The following is a 20753-nucleotide window of genomic DNA, read 5'->3' as shown; positions in this document are numbered from 1 at the left end:
CACACACAAAGGCTTGTCTCCTGTAGCAGTTTCTGTTGAACACAACCGATCTGCTTTACATGCAAAGCTCTACCAGAGCTACTGAGAGTTGATTGAGAGTGGCCGCAACATTCAAATTTGTTTTTATTTTGAAGGCAAGCAATGATTGCTATTTCTTGATATAGTTAAGAACTTCAAAGCCTTGTATATTCAGCTTTCTTCCCCTGATGTGGAGAGGGGTGGGTGCCCGAGTCCTCTTAGGGAAAGGTAGGAGCTCTTCGTCGCACACAGACCTTAAGAGCATGAGACAAGCAGACAATGTACATGTATGTCATGTTGGAATCACATGAAATTTGTATAATGCTGCAACATAGATCTATATACATTGCAGGGATATGATTTGGTACAACAAAGAATTGATTGCAACTTATGATGGGGCTCCATGGATCAATGATAAACTTTTGCATTTAATCTTGGACCTTTGCAGCTGTTTCCATCTGTTGCATGTATTACATCATTTCCAAATATGTGTTACATGCAGCTGAAAATATTCTTTCCTGTCACTGGGGTTGGTATTCGACTTGACTATGGAAGACTGTAGATTGGAACATACCTGAAAAAGTTCACCTCCCCAACCATGCAGCTGTGGTAGATTTGGCTGGCTTTCTGGTGATCGATGAGAGCACTAGCCTTGTTCACCTCACTTTCCACCCCCTCTGCAGATTTGAAGCTGCCATACTCTTCAATCCAAAACTTGTAAATGTTAGAGGCCTGTAAAGGAACAAAACGCGTAGTGAATAGATCATTACCTTTGCAAAGAAGGTCATATTTTGGGCAGTGTGTGTGTGTGTGTGTCTCTGTTGGTCACCAATATAACTCAAGAACGGCTGGATGGATTGGTTGGGGACCCCTAGCATCTTGTTCTGGAACTACAGGAGTGTTTTGTTAAAATCTTTGAAGGATAACTGAACAAAGAAACATCGCATTTTGTTACCATTTCTGAAAGATGATCACTAATGTGCTTGACAGATCGTTGTGATTATTGGTATGTTGGTAGCTTCAGTGATGATTGACATAGGTGGCAATTATGCACATCAGGATCTAATTTGTATAATCAATGAGAAAATCTTATAAATACAATATGTTCCATGATAGCACAATTCAACCACGTGACATAGGTAAGTGAGAAAGAGAGGAACATCGACATATATGAATCAATCATCTGTTTCATCGATCATTAAAAAGAATAACCCCAAAGAGAGTCTCTTACACGATGGAAATAATGGGTATATATTGCCATCTGTCCAAAGTGCATGCCCCTGGCCAGTCCAACATATAGCTGAATCATTCTGATCTTTGGAATAGAAAGTTTGGATGTTTGAGGAAGTACAGCAGTCTACAAGAAGGTCTGGACTTGACTACAAAGAAATGTTTAGAATTAATGAAATTTGTCAGTGGACAAAAGAGTATTCTCTTGTCAATATTAAGAATGGTTCATTCTGGCAAACAGAAAAATAAACTGATCTTGTTCAACCAAATGTTTGGCAGTTTCCACGACGGTTCAACCATTCATACAAATTGATATCAACAATCTTTGCTTTGGAGAACATCCTATACACTCATGGTGCATGTATGTTGCGAAGTGTCAAGCACTAGTTCTGATTCAACCTTACCTTGTCGTCACCCTCAGCTTGCATCTTGTTGGCCAGGTAAGGCCACAGTCGATAACACGGAATCATGGCCACCAGGTAGTACAGGGGGTCCTCCTCGTGCGCTACCTTGTACTCCACATCTACGTACCATTTGGCAGCAGCACCGAGGTCTGAACCACCCGGCTACAAGAAGAATGAATAGGAATTGGTCCAAAATATTATGATGATTTCGCAAATGATGATTTCAACAATGAATGCGTATTGTTACTTTGCAAATACACTGTGACGAATGGTCTAGTTCATTCAGAAAAACTTCCACTGAATTTTCAATAGAATTCATTTCATTTGAATCTATTTCACAACTCTTCGAGCTTGGTAGCTGCCAACAGGTAACACGCTTTACCTTGAGAGACCATTGATTGTACAGCGATTCGGTTTCATTCCTGAACTCTTCGTACTGGCTCTCAAAAAACGTCTTCAACGACTCGTTGCCAGTCTTGTCCATGAGGAACTTCAGATTGTCAGTATTAGCGCTGCAGTAGGCGGCGTCCTGAACTGTGTAGTTTCCAAAGTTCCTTGGATCGAGGGTTCCAGATGCGATGCCCTGAAATGCGATGTGTAGAATGAAAGTTTACTTTTTAGTGTTCTACGTCTGCCGTTACTTGCCTGCCTGACAGGCAAAATGAAGTGATTAAAAAAAACAAATCATTACAACGTCAAGACTTGCCTGGATGTACTTGGTCTTCCATGCTGCGTCAGCCAGGTCCGAATTCTCCTTCCAAAGAAGATCAGTAAGCGTATCCTGGGCAGCCCTGTCGAGCTCCCCTTTCGCAGTTGCTTGACAAAGCAACGTTACCAACAGAACCAATGCCTTTCTGTAACAAACGCAGAAAACGAGGTCCGTCCGCCTGTTGTTGTTTAAAGCACAAAACCAAGAAGTACGAGAAGACCGACAACTAAAGAACATTTTCTTAAGCCAACACTTTAAATTTGTGGCTTTGCTGTAAGGAAGATAAGCGGGCATCGAACATTTGAACGTTGACCTATTGTTTGGACATTTGAACTGTTTTCTGAATATTGTGAACTGTTTATTCTATAGATCTAATGTTGATCTGTTTTTGTGCGCAGTGCCATGTCCTAGACGTCTGTCCTAGACTGACTGACACATGATGTGGTGGTCACAAGATAAACGTAAAGCTATAAGTTGTTAGACATTAAATGTTAAGTGGCACCCTGATAGAATTTCGCTTTCTTGAATATAATGGTGATACTGTGCCAATAATCTATTTGTCTAAGATATAATAATGCAAAACTGTATATGAGCACGTGCCTGGCCGTTGGCTTTCAGCTACCACTGTCGTGTCCTACCAGGTATCTGCCCCACCCCTAATCATACCCTGTTCGTCGAACGTAATCACTTCAATATGAGTTGTTAAGATTAGCATCAACAACATAATCCCAAACTCAAGCTTTTATGATTTGGAGTTAATATGGATTCCGGAATTTACAGAACAATCCCGGTTATTCATAATCTCAGAAGACAAGTACAAAGTGGAACTTACCTAGCCGACATGTTGATAGACTGATATTCGTTATTCAACCCTAAGACTGGACCCGCAATGTTTGCTCGAGAACATATGATATGGGCATAAATCAATTTTAAATGGTCCATTTAACGGTAAGGACTGTAAAGGTTTGTGCGAAATGTTTATCGTGTTTTTTTGTCTCTCTCTACTGCTACCCATGTTTCTCTCTCAAATTTCTTTAACCGATCATCATATTTCTTCTTCTGCTATCTTTGCAATCCACTCCTCATTCACCCAAGGTTTTTGGAAGGCCTCCTATTTGTGCTCCCTCCCCCTGCTAAGGCCGTGATAGTTGAGGCCATCACGTTTCTCTGGAGTGTTTACGATGCACACCACGTCTGAGTCAGCAGTAGTGACGGTATAAAGTTGACAATAGGGTTTCAAAGGTCCAGCTTTGAGTACACATTTCTCATAATCAAAAACTAAGAGAGTGGAGTATTGTTTTGCCTTGTCTGCGTGTTTTCGCATTTCCGAACTTCCCAGTGTAAACAATGCAGCACTACAATACATCCCCAGTGCTGATAATTTGTGTTCCACTACGTTGCCTTCAGTGTAGCATCACTGAAATATATAGAATTGTATGTCAAGTTATTTCTTGCTCTTCAATCATTACAATGGATGTAAGCAGTGTGACCTTTTAAATCATGTTTAATGCTGGAAAAAGGGCCTAAGACATCTTAATAAGTCCTGCAGGACAAGACAACTCAAAAGAGCAAGGCACAAAACTTTGTAAAGAAAAGTAGTAGAAACTATATTTTTAAACGTTAAATCGCGGATACTTTCTATCACTTCCAAAGTGCCACAATTATCAATCTGAAAATATCTTTTGAAAGCTGACACCTTTCAGCATCTCACTGGCGAGTTTGGTCTGTCAGATTAAGTCAGTCGTTAAGGCAATTTAGAAAGCGATTTGTCGGGTCATGGTTGATTCGAATATGAGTTTCAAATCGATCGATTGGTCGGGGTGATCCAGGCATTCTGGAGTAATCGTGAGACACACAGACACACACAGCCACACACACACACACACGAACGCTGACGACAACATAACCTTCTAGGCGAAGGTAATAAGATGATATGCGTTGCTACTTTGCTAAGTTTTGTATTCTTTTCGGGTAAGTTGACAAAATGGTATGTAGCTATGGAATATAGACCCAATCGAGGTACAACATAGTCCTGCACTCTTCATCCGTCAAGTTACTAGTATATGTATTTTAATAAACTATATAATTTCACCTTTTGCTACACAGCTGGTATGCATATTGTTACTTGGAACATAGTACATCTTCATTGAATAACGTAACGCTCTGTTATTCGTTCAGAATAAGTACCATATACCCAAGCTTACCTGGTCTAAAACTTATAAAGTTAGTATTCATCATGATTTTAGAATACTTATACGGTTAAGATGGTGAATTTGTAAATTGCCTATGAAAGCAACAGTTAGTTTTGAATGTTATCTGTAAAAAGTATGCAATTCAGCTAGTGGCTGCGATATACTTATCATAGCTGATCATAGCGGTCATAATAAACCATTCATCCATTCATTCATTTATTCATTCATTCGAATAGCATTTCAAAGACAAACCAATTGTTTGTCTTGATTTTCTGTGCAGCGTAGGAGTGCCCCTTGGCACACACAGATCATTTTATGTATGTAATCAAAACAAGATGCCGATATTTTTGAAAGTCGAGATCATAAATGGTGAATTGAGCTGTAACAACCGTGTTTTCTTTCTCTAGAATTCTAATCTAACATTTTCACACACTCGTTGGCGTTTCATTCTCTATTATTTGGGTCATATCACATTTTCGAATTGATAGAGATTCATACTACTCAATCTCTGCTTTCTTAGCATCAAGAACAACAAACCCGTCAAAGTCGGACACAGTGTTGTTCTCAGAATTTGTAGCCGGGAACGACTTAATACTAATATCGACGTATCCTGCCTTCTCAAACACTTCTCTCATGAAGCTGCTGTCGATAGGAAGGGTGAAGAACTTGTAGCCCCCGACGGTATAGAAGGTCTGGTTGGTGACTCCAGAGAGAACGAACGTGCCGCCCGGCTTGAGTAGGCGGGTGATGTTGCGCACAGCAGCCGAGTAGGACTCCCGGTCCGGACACGCTGCCTCCAGGCACAGGGTTGTGGTCACCACGTCGAACTGGTTACGTCAAGATGTTGGTATTAGTAATATGGTTTACGGTACGACTCGGTGTTTTACGTGTGTTTTTGAAGCATTTTATTGGTCTTTCTTGTGGCTCACATTTTCAGTTCCGCACGGTGGTACCTCCTTAAAAGCGAACCACTGGAAAGATGTACATTTTCCAAATAAAAAGCCGAGAAAAACGTGCAAAACACTGAGCCTCCCCCAAAATCTGATTGGAGACTAGGTATTAGGATTTTGTTTGAGACTTAATAATACTCAAGGCATGTGCGGATATAGGTTTATTTAGATTGGTTTGTACATCACTGAGTCCGCCGCCAAGTCGACCTATGCAACAAAGTTGCGGGAGGATCTAAGGTCTAAGGTAAGGTTGTACATTGAAACGTTTGGCCTATTGATTATCTAATTAAATGAAGAGTAGAACAACAAAATTCCATTCACCTCTTCATGCTGACGAGGAGCAAAAGGATCTGGCTTGGTGACGTCACAAGGAATGACCTCCTTTATAGCATCTCTGAGATGAGACTGGCGGGCTTCCCACGAGCCACTGTACAAGAATGTGATCAACATCTAAATATCTAATACCAGCCATAGCCGTGCCTTACGTGGTACGGTAGAGTGGAACTCGTTGCCACTATGTACTTCATGGGTATGTTCAATGACTTGTCATCGCACCGAGACTGTTATCAGAGGTAACTACCAAGCTTGGCCTTATTCCCAAAGCAGTAGGACAAGTGCTTAGAGGATCAAAATAAGCTGGCATTGTTGAAAGCAGCCAGTTGTAGGATTGGGGATCAAAACGTTTTAGATTTCACCCGGAATAAAGGGGTATGGTTTATATTTCTTGAAATAACAATACAAAGTATTCCATCAATGGCCACACCGGACTTTGTGATGTATAGTTATGCCCCAAATCTTGATCTATACCCCTTATTCCGGACGAGGCTCCTCACTTTTTTTATCCACCTTTGTACCTAGCGAACATAACGCCATTATTAATTGTTTGCCCTGAACCCAACAAGACAGCAAATAGTTAGCCAGATAGCATACCTATCTTCCTCCAGATCAGCTATGAACTTAAAAAAGGGGGACCAGTCGTGCATATCCGGGTCCTCCTTAATCCATTTCTCAATCTCGGCTCGGTTATTCTGAAACGAAAGCACACATTTTGGCACAAGAAACCATGTACAGCAACTAGCAACTAGCAAGTTGAACAAAATCATTCATACCCCTCGTAATTGTAATTGTAAGGGTATGAATATGTTTTCTTAACTGTACACGTACGTCAGAAAGTGAAAGGCCTTAATTGATTGATGATTGATTGATTGATGATTTTTATTCGGTAATAATAAGCTTTTACTTCCTACATATCAATGCCGCGATAACTCTTTGGAGGAAAACTTATTTGGACAGCAGGAAGTGATGTTTTCAAGTTTTGCTCTTATATTTTTGATATTCGTTAGCAGCGCAGGGACGTCGTTGGCGGTAATCAACACTTATTCAATTAATTGACTCTGAGCACTTCATATCTGTCCCTCCAAGGAACCTCAACTTCAACTTGGGTTTACCCCCGGCAAAGTAAGGGGGGGGGGGTCCCCGGCTAAGGCGGGCAGGACTCCAGACTGGCTCGGAATGTCTCAACTGTGGGAGACATCACAACCGGGCCAGGTAGGGCGCACCATTCAGGAATTGTAAGTGGAAAAAATGAAAATCTATATGTGTCTGTACGGGCGTAGATGATCTGGTATCTAAGTCGTTGGTTGCCCTGGGTGCGTCCCTGGGCAGATTTAAATAAATTGGCAGTCAGAAGGGAGTTTAATGCTAGGGTCACATTACAAATCCGGGGCCCGGCAGGACAGTCTTTGGGAACGAAAAGTATGATATGAAAGACAACAAAAACACAAAACGTAGCCAAAATTATTTAAGAGCATAGCTTGTGCAAAATTATTGACATACATTTTGATTTTTCGTTTCCGCAAACAGCCCGGCCGGGTCCCGGTTAGGAAATGTGACCCTAGCATAAGTTACGTATCTTAAGGCTGCAGACGGCACTAGTGAACGTACCTGAGTGTACTCTGCGCACACGATCTCCGTGCAGAACCTACTGGCGCTGATCAGCTGATAGATAGTCGGACCGCTCCCGACATCAAGCAGGCGACTCCCTGGTTTCAGTCGACCTACACAGCATTTGGAATGCAATGGTGATGATGAAAAGACCTGGACAGGGGTTGACTCACTTTCGACTATACCAGGTCCTAGGAACTAACATCTAAACATACCAATAGACTACAACTTCCTGTGGATAAATTCCTGTACAATTCTTAGAATTCTTCTTGCAAACTGCACACAATACTATACCATCTGTGTCGCAAAAAATTAAACAGGTCGGAGGACTGTACATGATCATTTTCATACCGCAAAGCATGACATCATAAACACGACGTGGCAATACAAGTATCCTATAGAACTGGGAAAAATCAAGTCTCACCAGAATTGAAAATCTCGTGAAATTCTTTTAGACACAGTGTGTCGAATTCTCCTTCTTCATCGGCACCTTCTGGCGTGGCAAAATACGCCGTCAAATACGCCTTTGTGTCAAACGTTTTGTGATAGTCCGTGCCCTTTTGGATCAGTGCGGCCATTTTTCAACTTCACGCTGACAATTTGAACTTTGTCCCTGATACTGTTGTTAAGTGCATGTTTGTCTACAGAGCACTGCGTTGGTACACAGGTATGGTCTGTTTGACATACATGTAAGCCAGCGGAATTTTTATTGCCCCATGTATTTCTGAATTGGCATTTTCCACTTCAACGTTCCGCCAGATCGAGTGTCGAATTGACATATTGGTGGACGGTCGAAAAAGTATCGAAGTCTTCCATTATGCACACTCGCAACCTGTCATAAACACGGCCTTTTATTTTTCTATGCTCTAGCTCCACCCCACGGCCACAATTCAAATATTGACCTAGTACCACATGTACACCGAGAAGGCTCAGCGAGGTGACGTTTATGGTCATCACTTCAACTTTCTTATTGGAGTAACAAGTGGCAGGTAATCGTATATATCTATTTTGGTGTGAATAGTACAGACGTAGGGCTTTTCTTTATAACTAAAGGCATTTACTTCATGTACTGAGTTCAAGATACGCATGCACTGCGCAAGTAAAGGCAAAGTCAGCTTGAAGAACAAAATACACATTATCCTTTCTTACATGTTTTTCACATATAACAGGCCTATATCGCCGGTTCGCCATGAATGCCTCCATCTTGGTCGTCATGATCGTGCTGGCTGCTCCAACCACTCAGTCGGCAGACGACGTACCCTGTAGGATGTTCGAGGACATCTACCCCAGCGGGAAGGAACTGTGCGAGAAGATGTGGGACGACGCCTTCGTGTACGAGACGAACCTCAGCAGGGCCTTCACCATGTGGTTCTTTGAAGCCGAGAATCCTAATAACAAAGTGGCTGAGAGACTCGGATGGCCCTCAGCTGATGATTGCCATTTGGAGTACTTCCATAAGGTTTGTTTTGTATAGGATACAACTAGTTATGGGTGGAGTGTATGTCGTTTATTAGTGTCCCCAACCCCACCATGCAGTAATGCCCCTGTCACACATTTAGGACCTTCTCACGACTTTGCTCCCGACCACTTCCCGGTCAAGGTCGACGCTGTTTGGGATCATATAGACAGAAATCCATCCTATTCTAGCTTACAGCCTTACACAAGACACAAGAGGAGAGTGTTCTGGTTCGGTGTATAGTATTTTTCTGAATCCAAGAACATAATTGTATTGGCAGCTAGACCTTGAACATGGAATAGGCAGCGGCAATATTCTGGTAACGTTAACCCGGGTATCCTTCAGATTAATTACAGCTAGGTATAATATGTTATATCGCGAACAACCATTGGACAAACTTCAACTTAGCGGCTCTTAAAGAAGGGTTAAGCTTTGTAACATGTTTCTAGATACTTGTTTGTCAACTTATAGCCCTGGTAACCGTATTTTCCGCTTGTTTGGGGTCAAAAATGGACTTTGATCTTTGTCAACCATCCCATTGAAACCTATACTTAAGACTTGAAAAAAAGGCCTTCACCACAGTTGGCGGCTCTTAGGAAATCTATGTCCGATGTTTGTAATATAATGTTTGTAGCGTGTGTGCGAATAGTTGCTCATCAATTTCCACCCTTAGCAACTTAATTCTTCTATTGCGTTGACCCCAAAACTGACCTGTAACTCCAGCAATTATCTCATAGGAACCAATACTTAAGGGCTGATTCCCAAAATGCAATACAACCAACGGGTCTGTATGAAACTACTCAATTCCTGGATTATAAATTGTCAATTTATCTGTCCAGATGTGAATAATTTTAACAAAATTGTTTCATTTTGTACTCATAAAGATGTGATCATTTAGAAAATAACACTCTCCTCTGGTCTTGTGTATGGCTAAAGTTCGCTCCCCTGATCGCATCCAATCAGAATGTGACATTGCCGAATTTGATTTTTTAACTTCAAAGACTAGCAGGCAACATTTCCGAACAACGTTCAACCATAGATGTCCTTGGTCACGACTAACTCCCAGTGCTAAATACTGACTATGAAATTCATTGAAATTGTCTCATTAACGATGGTGAACAGAACATTGTGCAAACAGTACGAATCGAGTCCATTCCCTTCTACCCGCTCATACTGGCACCACCCCACTGAGCTTTCAAAACCAAACATTGTGTCTCCTGATAGGAAGCCCCAGGGCCAGAACCTGACAATTTCACGGAATGCCATCCTTGGAAGGACTACTCCTGCTGTCACCAGGACACCGTCTCCTCCGTACAGAAGATCAAGGAAGCGTACGGCAAGCAGTGGCACTGGGACCGGTGTGGTCCCCTCAGCTCAGCCTGTGAGCGCTTCTTCGTGCAGGAGGCCTGTCTGTACGAATGTGAACCGAACGCAGGTATTACAAAAATCACAATCTCAATCTTATCGGTGAACTACAGTGAAGTGTCCGTCTTGCATCTATCTATTAATCGTTCGATCTGTCTGTCAAAGAAGCAGTCAAACCAGGGAGGCGATATATAGAATAGAAAAAAACACGCTATTCGTTGATAATCATATGCTTTTCCACTGAAGACTTGTATGTGAACTTCCAGGTTTCTACCGGAAATTCCCGGCCCACATCTACAACGAGTCGGACCCGAATCACAACAAGTGGCAGATGGAGGGCATGCCCATCCGCGCTGACTACTGTGACGCCTGGTTCCACGCATGTCGGCACGACCGCTTCTGTGCCGCAGACAGTGGTAGCTATGCTTCATGTGCCAGGGAGTATGCCAAAGTTGATAACACCGGTGCCGGTGATGATGGGGTAAACGCTGGGCTCGTTGCCGGAGTAGTCGTAGCTTGTGTGGTTGTGGCAGTGCTGTTTGGGACTCTTGGTTATTTCATTTTCCAAGAGAGAAAGGGGCAACCTGTCTTCAACCAACTGCAGGCCTGACTTTTCAAAATGTTCACGTTTCCATAAGCAAAAGCATAGATTGGTCAGTTTAAGTTTAACCCAAATAAGATGTACGTACAGTTTGCCATTTATTATGAAAATAAGGACCTTATTGAATTATGTCAGTTGATCATCTTCTACCCAAATAATACAAGTTGCTCAAAGTATGAAATTCTTATGTCAGCAAAGAATTTTTGTAGTATTTCCTAGTATATTCTGTAGATGAGGCCCTTATTTGCATAATTCATATCTGATTATGTCTACTTAACTTCCAAATGCTACAAGACGGAAATCCCCATCATTTACCATTATGGAGTTATAGCATGTTTCAACTAATGATGCAAATTAGGTATTCATTTGCATAATTGATATCTATTGATTTTCCTCTTTCTCAGTTATGTCATATGTCAGTTATGTCATATGTCATAAGGTTATGAGTCCTATAATGAAACCCAGCGAATTTTAAAACTTTCCTCATTAATCATGCACATTAGCTTCTGATTTGCATAGTTAACATACAATCTTGTCAACCATCACTCAAGCTATCTACTTACCAAATATCATGACGACCCCTTCTTTAGTTATTCCCAACTTACTCTCCCTTCCAAGAGCTAACGTTATCCACCACTCAAAAATTATGATCATAGCATGTACAGAACGCTAGATATCGAACCCGAAAGTTCCACTGCAGTACCATAGCAAGCCACTGGGGGCCCCAAAATCTAATCATTTCGAAGTCTCAAGAAGACCTACCCACATACAAAAATCAAGACAATCAATCAAGGCATTCTGGAGTTATCGTGAGACACACAGACACACATACATGTAGTCACACACACACACGTACACTGACGAAAATGTAACATTCTAGGCGAAGGTAATAAGATGATATGCGTTGCTACTTTGCTAAGTTTTGTATTCTTTTCGGATAACTTGACAAAATGTTATGTAGCTATAGAATATAGACCCAATCGAGGTACAACATAGTCCTGTACTCTTCATCCGTCAAGTTATATGTATTTTGATAAACTATATAATTTCACCTTTTGCTACACAGCTGGTATGCATATTGTAACTTTGAACATAGTACATCTTCATTGAATAACGTAACGCTCTAGTCGTCCGGAATAAGTACCATATACCCAAGCTTACCTGGTCTAAAACTTAGTTAGTATTAGTAAAAGTTAGTATTCATCATGATTTTAGAATACTTATACGGTTAAGATGGTCAAGTTGTAAATTGCATATGAAAGCAACAGTTAGTTTTGAATGTTATCTGTAAAAAGTATGCAATTCAGCCAGTGGCTGCGATATACTTATTATAGCTAATCATAGCGGTCATAATAAACCATTCATCCATGCATGCATTCATTCATTCGAATAGTATTTCAAAGACATACCAATTGTTTGTCTTGATTTTCTGTGCAGCGTAGACATGTCCCTTGGCACACAAAGGTCATTTTATGTATGTAATCAAAACAAGATGCCGATATTTTTGAAAATCGAGATCACAAATGGTGTAACAACTGTTGTAACATGAATTAAGCTGTAACAACCGTGTTTTTTCTCCAGAATTCTAATCTAACATTTTCACACACTCGTTGGCGTTTCTTTCTCTATATCTTTTTTCGAATTGATAGAGATTCATACTACTCAATCTCTGCTTTCTTAGCATCAAGAACAACAAACCCGTCAAAGTCGGACACAGTGTTGTTCTCAGAATTTGTAGCCGGGAACGACTTAATACTAATATCGACATATCCTGCCTTCTCAAACACTTCTCTCATGAAGCTGCTGTCGATAGGAAGGGTGAAGAACTTGTAGCCCCCGACGGTATAGAAGGTCTGGTTGGTGACTCCAGAGAGAACGAACGTGCCGCCCGGCTTGAGTAGGCGGGTGATGCTGCGCACAGCGGCCGAGTAGGACTCCCGGTCCGGACACGCTGCCTCCAGGCACAGGGTTGTGGTCACCACGTCGAACTGGTTACGTCAAGATGTGGGTATTAGCAATATGATTTACGGTACGACTCGGTGTTTTACGTGTGTTTTTGAAGCATTTTATTGGTCTTTCTTGTGGCCCACATTTTCAGTTGTACATTTTCTAAATAAAAAGCCGAGAAAATGTGCAAAACACTGAGCCTCGCCCAAAATCTGATTGGAGATTAGGTATTAGGATTTTATTTGAGACTTAACAATACTCAAGGCACGTGCGGAAATAGGTTTATTTAGATTGGTTTGTACATCAAAGTCCGCCGCCAAGTCTAAGGTCTAAGGTAAGGTTGTACATCGAAACGTTTGACCTATTGATTATCTAATTAGATAAAGAATAGAACAACAAAATTCCATTCACCTCCTCATACTGACGAGGAGCAAAAGGATCTGGCTTGGTGACGTCACAAGGAATGACCTCCTTTATAGCATCTCTGAGATGAGACTGTCGGGCTTCCCACGAGCCGCTGTACAAGAATGTGATCAACATCTAAATATCTAATACCAGCCATAGCCGTGCCTTACGTGGGACGGTAGAGTGGAACTCGTTGCCACTATGTTCTTAATTGGGTATGTTAACTGACTTGTCATCGTACCGAAACTGTTATCAGAGGTAAATACAAAGCAGTAGGACAAGTGCTAGAGGATCAAAATAAGCTGGCAAACATAGTTTCATTGTTGAAAGCAGCCAGTTGTAGGATTGGGGATCAAAACGTGTTAGATTTCACCCGGAATAAAGGGGTGTGGTTTATATTTCCTGGAATAACTATACATTACAAAGTATTCCATCAATGTCCACCACGTCTGGACTTTGTGATGTATAGTTATGCTCCAGATCTTGATCTATACCCCTTATTCCGGACGAGGCTCCTCACTTTTTTTATCCACCTTTGTACCTAGCGAACATAACGCCATTATTTGCGCTGAACCCAACAAGACAGCAAACAGTTAGCCAGATAGCATACCTATCTTCCTCCAGACCAGCTACGAACTTTCAAAAGGGGGACCAGTCGTGCATATCCGGGTCCTTCTTCATCCATTTCTCAATCTCGGCTCGGTTATTCTGGAACGAAAGCGCACATGTTGGCACAATCATGATCATGCTATGAAACAATGTGACGTTTCTTTAAGCAACTGGCAACAAAATTATTCGTACCCCTCGTAATTGTAAGGGTATGAAAATGTTTTCTTAACTGTACACATACTCCAGGAAGTGTAAGCTTTCACTTCCAAAATATCAATGCTGCGATAACTATTTGGAGGAAAACTCATTTGGACAGCAGGAAGTGATGTTTTCATGTTTTGCCGTTGGATATTCAACACGACCGAGCCAGGCAGGCCCGGTCGTTATTGAAAATATATATGTGTCTGTACGGGCGTAGATGGTCTGGTATTTAAGTTGGTGGTTTCCCCGGGTGCGCCCCTGGGCAGGTTTGAGTAAATTGTCAGTCAGAAGGGAGTTTTAATTACGTACCTTTGGGCAATGCAGGCTAGCTGCAGAGGTCACTAGTACCAAACCTTTGTGGACGTTGATGTGTGCTAGGGGTCATTGTCCTCCTGGAATGTTAACAGATTCCCACCCCAAGAAGTTAAGTACTGTTTTTTGCTTGTTTGTCTGAGTGTATATCTTTCTGTCATTCCCATGGCATGCTTTCATATAATGTACATCCTCAGAGCTGCTATTTTTGTCTGGAACTGGAGGGGCATGAAGCAGTATGGGTAAGGAGGTGAAGTCTGCCATCTCTGATTGCCTTGTTACAAGAGGTTACCACTTTAGAGGATCCATAAAGTTTTTACTGAGGGGTTAAACCCTTCTACTATCATCTTCTGCCAAGATATGGTTTAAGGTAGAAAAAAGAAACCTTTGCAGGATCAAACTGTGTGAAACAACATCATTCTCAACATCACCATCTCGAACGTCTTACAAATGAAGAACATGACATGTTTTCATCTGGCCTATTGAAAATCATTTTCTCCTGATTTGATACTAGTGCCCGGGGCAATTCCTCCGGGATAAGTGGTAAATTTTGAAGTGTGAATTATGTTTAAACGTACCTGAGTGTACTCTGCGCAGACGATCTCTGTGCAGAGCCTACTGGCACTGATCAGTTGATAGATGGTCGGACCAGTCCCAACATCGAGGAGGCGACTCCCTGGTTTTATTCGACCTACACAGCATTTGGAATGCAATGGTGATGATGAAAAGACCTGGACAGGGGTTGACTCACTTTCGACCATACCAGGTCCAAGGAACTAACATCTAAACATACCAATAGACTACAAATTCCTGTGGATAAATTCCTGTACAATTCTTAGAATTCTTGCAAACTGTACACAATACTATACCATCTGTGTCGCCAAAAATTAAACAGGTCGGAGGACTGTACATGATCATTTTCATACCGCAAAGCATGACATCATAAACACGACGTGGCAATACAAGTATCCCATAGAACGGGGAAAAATCAAGTCTCACCAGAGTTGAAAATCTCGTGGAATTCTTTTAGAAGCAGTGTGTCGAATTCTCCTTCTTCGGTACCTTCTGTCGTGGCAAAATACTCCGTCAAATACGCCTTTGCGCCAAACGTTTTGTGATAGTCCGTGCCCTTTTGGATCGGTGCGGCCATTTTCCAACTTCACGCCGACGATCTAATTTTGAACTTTGTCCCTGATACTGTGATCAAGACAAGAGCATGTTTGTCTACAGAGCACTGCGTTGTTACACATGTATGGTCTGTTTGACATACATGCAAGCCAGCGAAATTTTTATTGCCCCAGGTATTTTTGAATTGGCATTTTCGAGTAGGTTTGGCCAGAACTCTGATCATGGTGAATGCTTACGGAAGTGGTAGCTGGGTGAGGGGATTTGTAGCACAAAAGGGGTGCGTTTTGGATTGATTTCTGTGACATAGAAAATCGGATGTTTGGTTGGCGGTTATTTTTGTCTAGAAGTAGCAGCTAGATCAGAGTAGTTCCACAATGAATTGTGACAGTAGTTCTACCGTTTGTTAGATGAAGGTATGTTTAGGTGTTTTGAAGACTTTATGTTGGTTTCCCCACCCGCCCATATAACGTGATAGTTGAGACCATCACAATTCACTGCCCATTTAGAGCTTGTCTAACCAGATCTGAGAAACAAAAGCCGGCTGCCATTTGCACCACATGAAACCTCCCGCATTGTTATTTTTTGTGTTTGTACTCAAGGTGTTGGTCTCGAGTCCCAGTAGTCAAGCCCAGACACCTGGTAGGTAATGTCACCATCAAACTAGACAAGGCTGTTATAATGGTTTGATATTTACCTGAGTTTCTTTACTGATTATAGGTCTCACCATACGTTGTTTACAAGCTAGACACATGTGAGACCATGTGACCTGACGTGGGAACAAAGCTTATCTATGAATGTCACTTGAACAGCGACATATATTCCTTCTGCTCATTTCTCCTGTTTCGACACAGATGGACTTTTCTGTCAATATAGTACATCATGCTTAACAAGAAATTGAATATCTCATACCTCCTTGAAATATGTAGTTTTTTCCCTGGTTCCTGACTTTGGGCCATGAGCCAATGTTCACTTTAATATATAATAAGCCTCCTGACAGACTGCTAATATATATAACGTTATATATATTGGCATTCTGGCGGGAAGCATCACATCTGTCTTGTTAGAGACGCCATCTTTTCTCAGTTATTTTTCAAACGTCAAGCCCAGGTAACGTCCCGTGAATAGAAACAGTGTATTCGTTGACCTTTACGGTTGTTGAATTCCTTCACAACAGATAGCGTCAATACGACACAAAGGTGTATTTACACACCGGTGTGAAAGTTTTTTTTTTTATTAGAAGTGATCTCGTTACCAAGCTTCAAAATATAGACCTCATTACCGATACCAAAATCACTTCCTCGAGCGTGGCACCAGAATTACTTCCTCGAGTGTGGCACATAATTATTGGCCAACAGCATTCTAAACGGCTGCGCCTACACCCTGGTAGTTAGCGGAAATAACGCCTATCCTACTCTAGGAAAGGACAGGAAACGTCTGCCCACCCTCAGTGGGAAATCATTGTTGTGGACAAGACGACGGGGAACTGTCCACAAGCTCGCGATCGGAATTAATCATTTATCTGTACGAGAAGACCGGCTACTAAAGTTCACATAAAGATGAAACCTCCCGTTTTTGTTATTTTACCCAAGGGCAATACTTTTTTATTTCATTGAATTGGGAAGAACCGAGTTTTCTTTAAAAAGCTTTTTCCGTGTCAGTAGTCCTTGCTTGGGGGAGATGGGATGTTCCTATGCACGCCCTTTGACACCTTTTGGAGAGATAGGCAGGAGCTCTTCACCACAGGCGGACCTGATGAAGGAATATGACAAGACAATTATATTGTATACACATCGAGCAATGTCAAAGACAGGTATGCATTTTCATACAACAGACGTATCAACAGCATTGTGTACAGAATATCACTAAAATGTCAAAGTGGCATAATGGCTTCAATTTCTTTACAATGATTTTCTTGATTTCTGTTGTTTTGATGGTTATGCAGATCTGTAAAACGTTTCTTGTGCTTCCATGTGAGTGCTCCAGAAATCAGTGTTTTCACGGATATCATAAAAGGTAGACACAAAGTTTGTGTTTAAAACACCTTTGAAGGCAAATGTTGCAAATTGGACCGCACCTGAAGAAGTTGACTTCCCCATACATGCAATCGCGGTAGATCTGCCTGGCCTTCTGCTGGTCAATAAGCCCAAGGCCACTACATACATTCACAACTGCCTCAACCTCCTTTGCACTGTGGTAACTGCAGTTCTCGTCAATCCAGAACATGTAAATGTTGGAGTTCTGTATGAAGAGAAAAGTTTAACATGTGAATGAATCATCATCACTGAAATACTATCTGAGTATTTGCAATACAAAGCAACAAGTTGAATAAACATAACTCGCATGGATAGCCATCAACTGATTTCCATCTTAGTATTCTCGATTTAGATTTGACGTTCGACGTTGAAGAAATTCTGTTTCGTTAATTTTACACAGTTCAAGTTCGTTGAATTGTCAATTGCTTGGTAGCTACAGTAAAAGTTATTACCTTGAGACACCACTGATCGTACAACTCTTGTGTGTAATCCTTGTAGCTTTCGTACTGGCCCTTAAAGAAGTTATTCAACCACTGGTTCTGAGCCTGGAGGAGCTTGAGGTTCTCAGTGGAAGCGTGACAGTATGCGGCGTCCTGAACCGTGTAGTGTCCATAGTCATTTGGATCAAGAGTTCCAAATGCGATGCCCTGAAATGTGATGCATAGAAGTAAACATTTTGCAGTTGATATTTGGCATAAGGTCTCCACGACTACCGTTACTGTTTGAATGGAGTGCTTTGAGAAAACACCCTATCATTAATCATACCACCCGTGCCGACGCGCTTACCTGAATGTACTGGGTATTCCATGCTGCCTCAGCCAGGCCCGCATTCTCCTTCCACAGACGTTCGCTCAGCGTTTCCCGGGCTGCGCTGTCGACCTGCTCTTTCACAGCCGCTTGCTGAACGGCCGGGCTGTCGACTTCGTCTGTCGCTTGCAGGAAGTCCTTCAAGAAATGTGGCTTCCCCAGCCTGCTCCTCGGACTCTGCACACTGAGTTTGCTTTTAAGAAACAACTACATTATATTTGACAAATTCTTAATGTCCATAAAATTATTATCGTCGTAGGTTGCTTTTACTGATTAAACTGGATGGCATGGTGGTCGTCTTTTACTACAGGTTGTTTTGAACAACGTGTCAACTGCGGAAAAATAATGTTGATGTTCTTTTCCATCTCATCGATTATCGTGATGTATGAATGTAGCTGTTTGTGACATCTGGCAATATAACTTTTGGCATATCTAAAAAAAAAACACACTATATCTTCCCACATGTAAAACGGCCTGGGCTCGATTGGAAAAACCACAGTACAATTATTCCATAAATTAGAAAGGAAAGACTTCTCTTACCTTTTGCTTGATGCAGCCATCACAGTCTCCAAGTTCCTTAATCCTCAAACCTGCTTTTCTTTCAATACTGGTGGAGCCGATTGCTGATAAGGATACGCATAGCTTTGTGTTGGGTTGCGAATGCAATCTATAAGTATGATGTTCATGGCATTTTAGGACTGACTTAACACAACTAAATGTGCCCACTGTAATAACTGATAACATAATCAGCGTCAACAGAAATATGCTTTTCCTCATTTGATTGGCATTTGCCTTGAGGGCATGTTTGGCCCTGTAGCCGAAGAGCTAGCCTGTGTACGCCCTCTAAACAGTCTGGCTTTCAGGTTAGAGGTTGAAGGACCCACACCGACATGTTTCTACTGGCATGTGATGGTCACATGATAAACATATATCTATGATATCGGGTAGCCGGTATGACCGCCTTTCGGCGTAACACACCAACTTCACAGCACACAGCGCGACAGCAGCTGGTTATATTACACCGAACGACCTGTCGCACCAAACCTTGACATCTAACTGCAAGCGTAGTTTAAAGCTATTTAGTATCCTACAGCGATTAATGGTAACGAGTCCTACTCTACGATTGTCCGAATTCTAGGACATGTTAAACATTAAAGGTTAAGTGGCACGCCCATAAAATGCGTATCCTTTTCTTCACTATGCTCTGATGAATATCAGGTGGCTAAAATGTAGACGTCACGATGTATGAACCTACTTGGTGTGTGATCTGTGACTGCGTTCTCGCCCACAGAACAATGTTGTAGCTGTTTCTCGGTGAGCGTTAGTCAGCTACCACTGTCGTGTCCTACTGGACACTTGCCTCACTCCTTTCCTCCTACGCGGTTCACCGGGCGTGATCACGTGAGGTGTTAAACATTTGTTCTTCACCCTCAAAATTGTATGGGGGTCGTTAAATGGTCCGTTGAACTGGAATGATGTGAATGGGTCATTCTGTACATACTCTTGCTATTGCTTTCCTTGTTTCCTCTTAAATTACTCGTACAGATTATCATATTTTCTACCAGTCCTACCTGTGTGATCCACTGACCCCGCATCCACGTGCACCCCAGGTGTTTCGAAGATCTCATGTTGGTGTCATTACGATTCTTTGCCCTTTAGGCCCTATTTAGACACATGTTTTCGAAGTCGACTCGGGGCTGTGTGTGAGGAACTTTGGGATGCTCAAGTAAAGTTTGCCTACTATAGAACGATAGTTGAGTGGCCTTGGGTCAATCTTGCACAGCCCTGCATGGGTCGACACTAAGTCGGCTCAAGAACGCATGTGTAAATCGTGCCCAGACGAGTGTAACTAAGATGTTTAATCGCTTATTTAACACTACAAGAGTTTTCTATTTGGCAGGCGGCAGCTGCAGGGCGTAACTAATCGTCATTATCCCGGGACCGTCTTTAGCACCATAGAAGGTAAATGATGATGATGTTATCCTCATCCCAAGTGACATATGTTACAAATATTCCATGGTAAAATTACCACTGACGTATCATAGACAATTTTCTTTGATTATGCACATAAGGTCATCATGGGGATTTTCTTTACCCAGATTATTACACATGTCTCAAGCATAAATCAAGTGAAACCAACAAGTGCTGTCAGAACCCCCATATAGAAATTCTCATAACCGCCATATACTACTTTTTACGAACAGGTGTTCTCATAACCCCCAATTAGTATTTTACAATAAGAAGTGTTTTCATGACCCCCATATAGTACTTTTCTCGGACAGTCATTCTCATAGTCGCCATATAGTACTTTCCATGTACAGGTATTCTCACAACCCCCATATACTTTCTAGGGGCAGGCATTCTCAAAACTCCAACACAGTATTTTCAGTGCATAAGTGCAGCAAAAAGTGGGAAGTTTGGTCTATCTGAATTGTGAAGTTG

General features: G+C 41.8%; 4 protein-coding genes and 1 pseudogene across 5 annotated transcripts; 1 reads left to right on the top strand and 4 right to left on the bottom strand.

Moving 5' to 3' along the window:
- Positions 1 to 106: 106 nt before the first annotated feature.
- On the bottom strand, positions 107 to 3222 carry LOC136434943 (uncharacterized). 2 transcript variants are annotated; one of them, XM_066428066.1, is made up of 6 exons: positions 3194 to 3222; positions 2359 to 2506; positions 2035 to 2235; positions 1653 to 1814; positions 593 to 750; positions 107 to 272 (listed from the first exon to the last, which is right to left on the bottom strand). In XM_066428066.1, exons 1-6 carry the CDS (start codon positions 3202 to 3204, stop codon positions 149 to 151), a joined length of 804 nt encoding a protein of 267 aa, XP_066284163.1. In that variant the 5' UTR covers positions 3205 to 3222; the 3' UTR covers positions 107 to 148. The 2 variants fall into 2 exon arrangements, with proteins under 2 accessions (XP_066284163.1, XP_066284162.1); XM_066428065.1 differs by lacking the exon at positions 3194 to 3222 and having other exon boundaries at positions 2359 to 2653.
- A 1081-nt stretch (positions 3223 to 4303) lies between these two features.
- LOC136435245 (nicotinamide N-methyltransferase-like) lies at positions 4304 to 8043 on the bottom strand. The gene is made up of 5 exons (XM_066428552.1): positions 7872 to 8043; positions 7448 to 7560; positions 6434 to 6531; positions 5798 to 5930; positions 4304 to 5380 (listed from the first exon to the last, which is right to left on the bottom strand). The coding sequence occupies exons 1-5, from the start codon at positions 8023 to 8025 to the stop codon at positions 5051 to 5053; spliced, it is 828 nt and encodes a 275-aa protein (XP_066284649.1). The 5' UTR covers positions 8026 to 8043; the 3' UTR covers positions 4304 to 5050.
- A 588-nt stretch (positions 8044 to 8631) lies between these two features.
- On the top strand, positions 8632 to 11920 carry LOC136434941 (uncharacterized). The gene is made up of 3 exons (XM_066428064.1): positions 8632 to 8906; positions 10128 to 10338; positions 10535 to 11920. Exons 1-3 carry the CDS (start codon positions 8637 to 8639, stop codon positions 10876 to 10878), a joined length of 825 nt encoding a protein of 274 aa, XP_066284161.1. The 5' UTR covers positions 8632 to 8636; the 3' UTR covers positions 10879 to 11920.
- Positions 11884 to 16032, bottom strand: LOC136434942 (nicotinamide N-methyltransferase-like; annotated as a pseudogene).
- A 1093-nt stretch (positions 16033 to 17125) lies between these two features.
- LOC136435240 (uncharacterized) lies at positions 17126 to 19896 on the bottom strand. Its single transcript, XM_066428545.1, has 6 exons — positions 19567 to 19896; positions 18852 to 18934; positions 18291 to 18507; positions 17957 to 18151; positions 17574 to 17709; positions 17126 to 17220 (listed from the first exon to the last, which is right to left on the bottom strand). Exons 2-6 carry the CDS (start codon positions 18869 to 18871, stop codon positions 17126 to 17128), a joined length of 663 nt encoding a protein of 220 aa, XP_066284642.1. The 5' UTR covers positions 18872 to 18934; positions 19567 to 19896.
- Positions 19897 to 20753: the final 857 nt, after the last annotated feature.

The sequence above is a fragment of the Branchiostoma lanceolatum genome, chromosome 5 (assembly GCF_035083965.1).
Source record: "Branchiostoma lanceolatum isolate klBraLanc5 chromosome 5, klBraLanc5.hap2, whole genome shotgun sequence".
NCBI lineage: Eukaryota > Metazoa > Chordata > Leptocardii > Amphioxiformes > Branchiostomatidae > Branchiostoma > Branchiostoma lanceolatum.
This window is presented reverse-complemented; position numbering and strand designations above follow the sequence as displayed.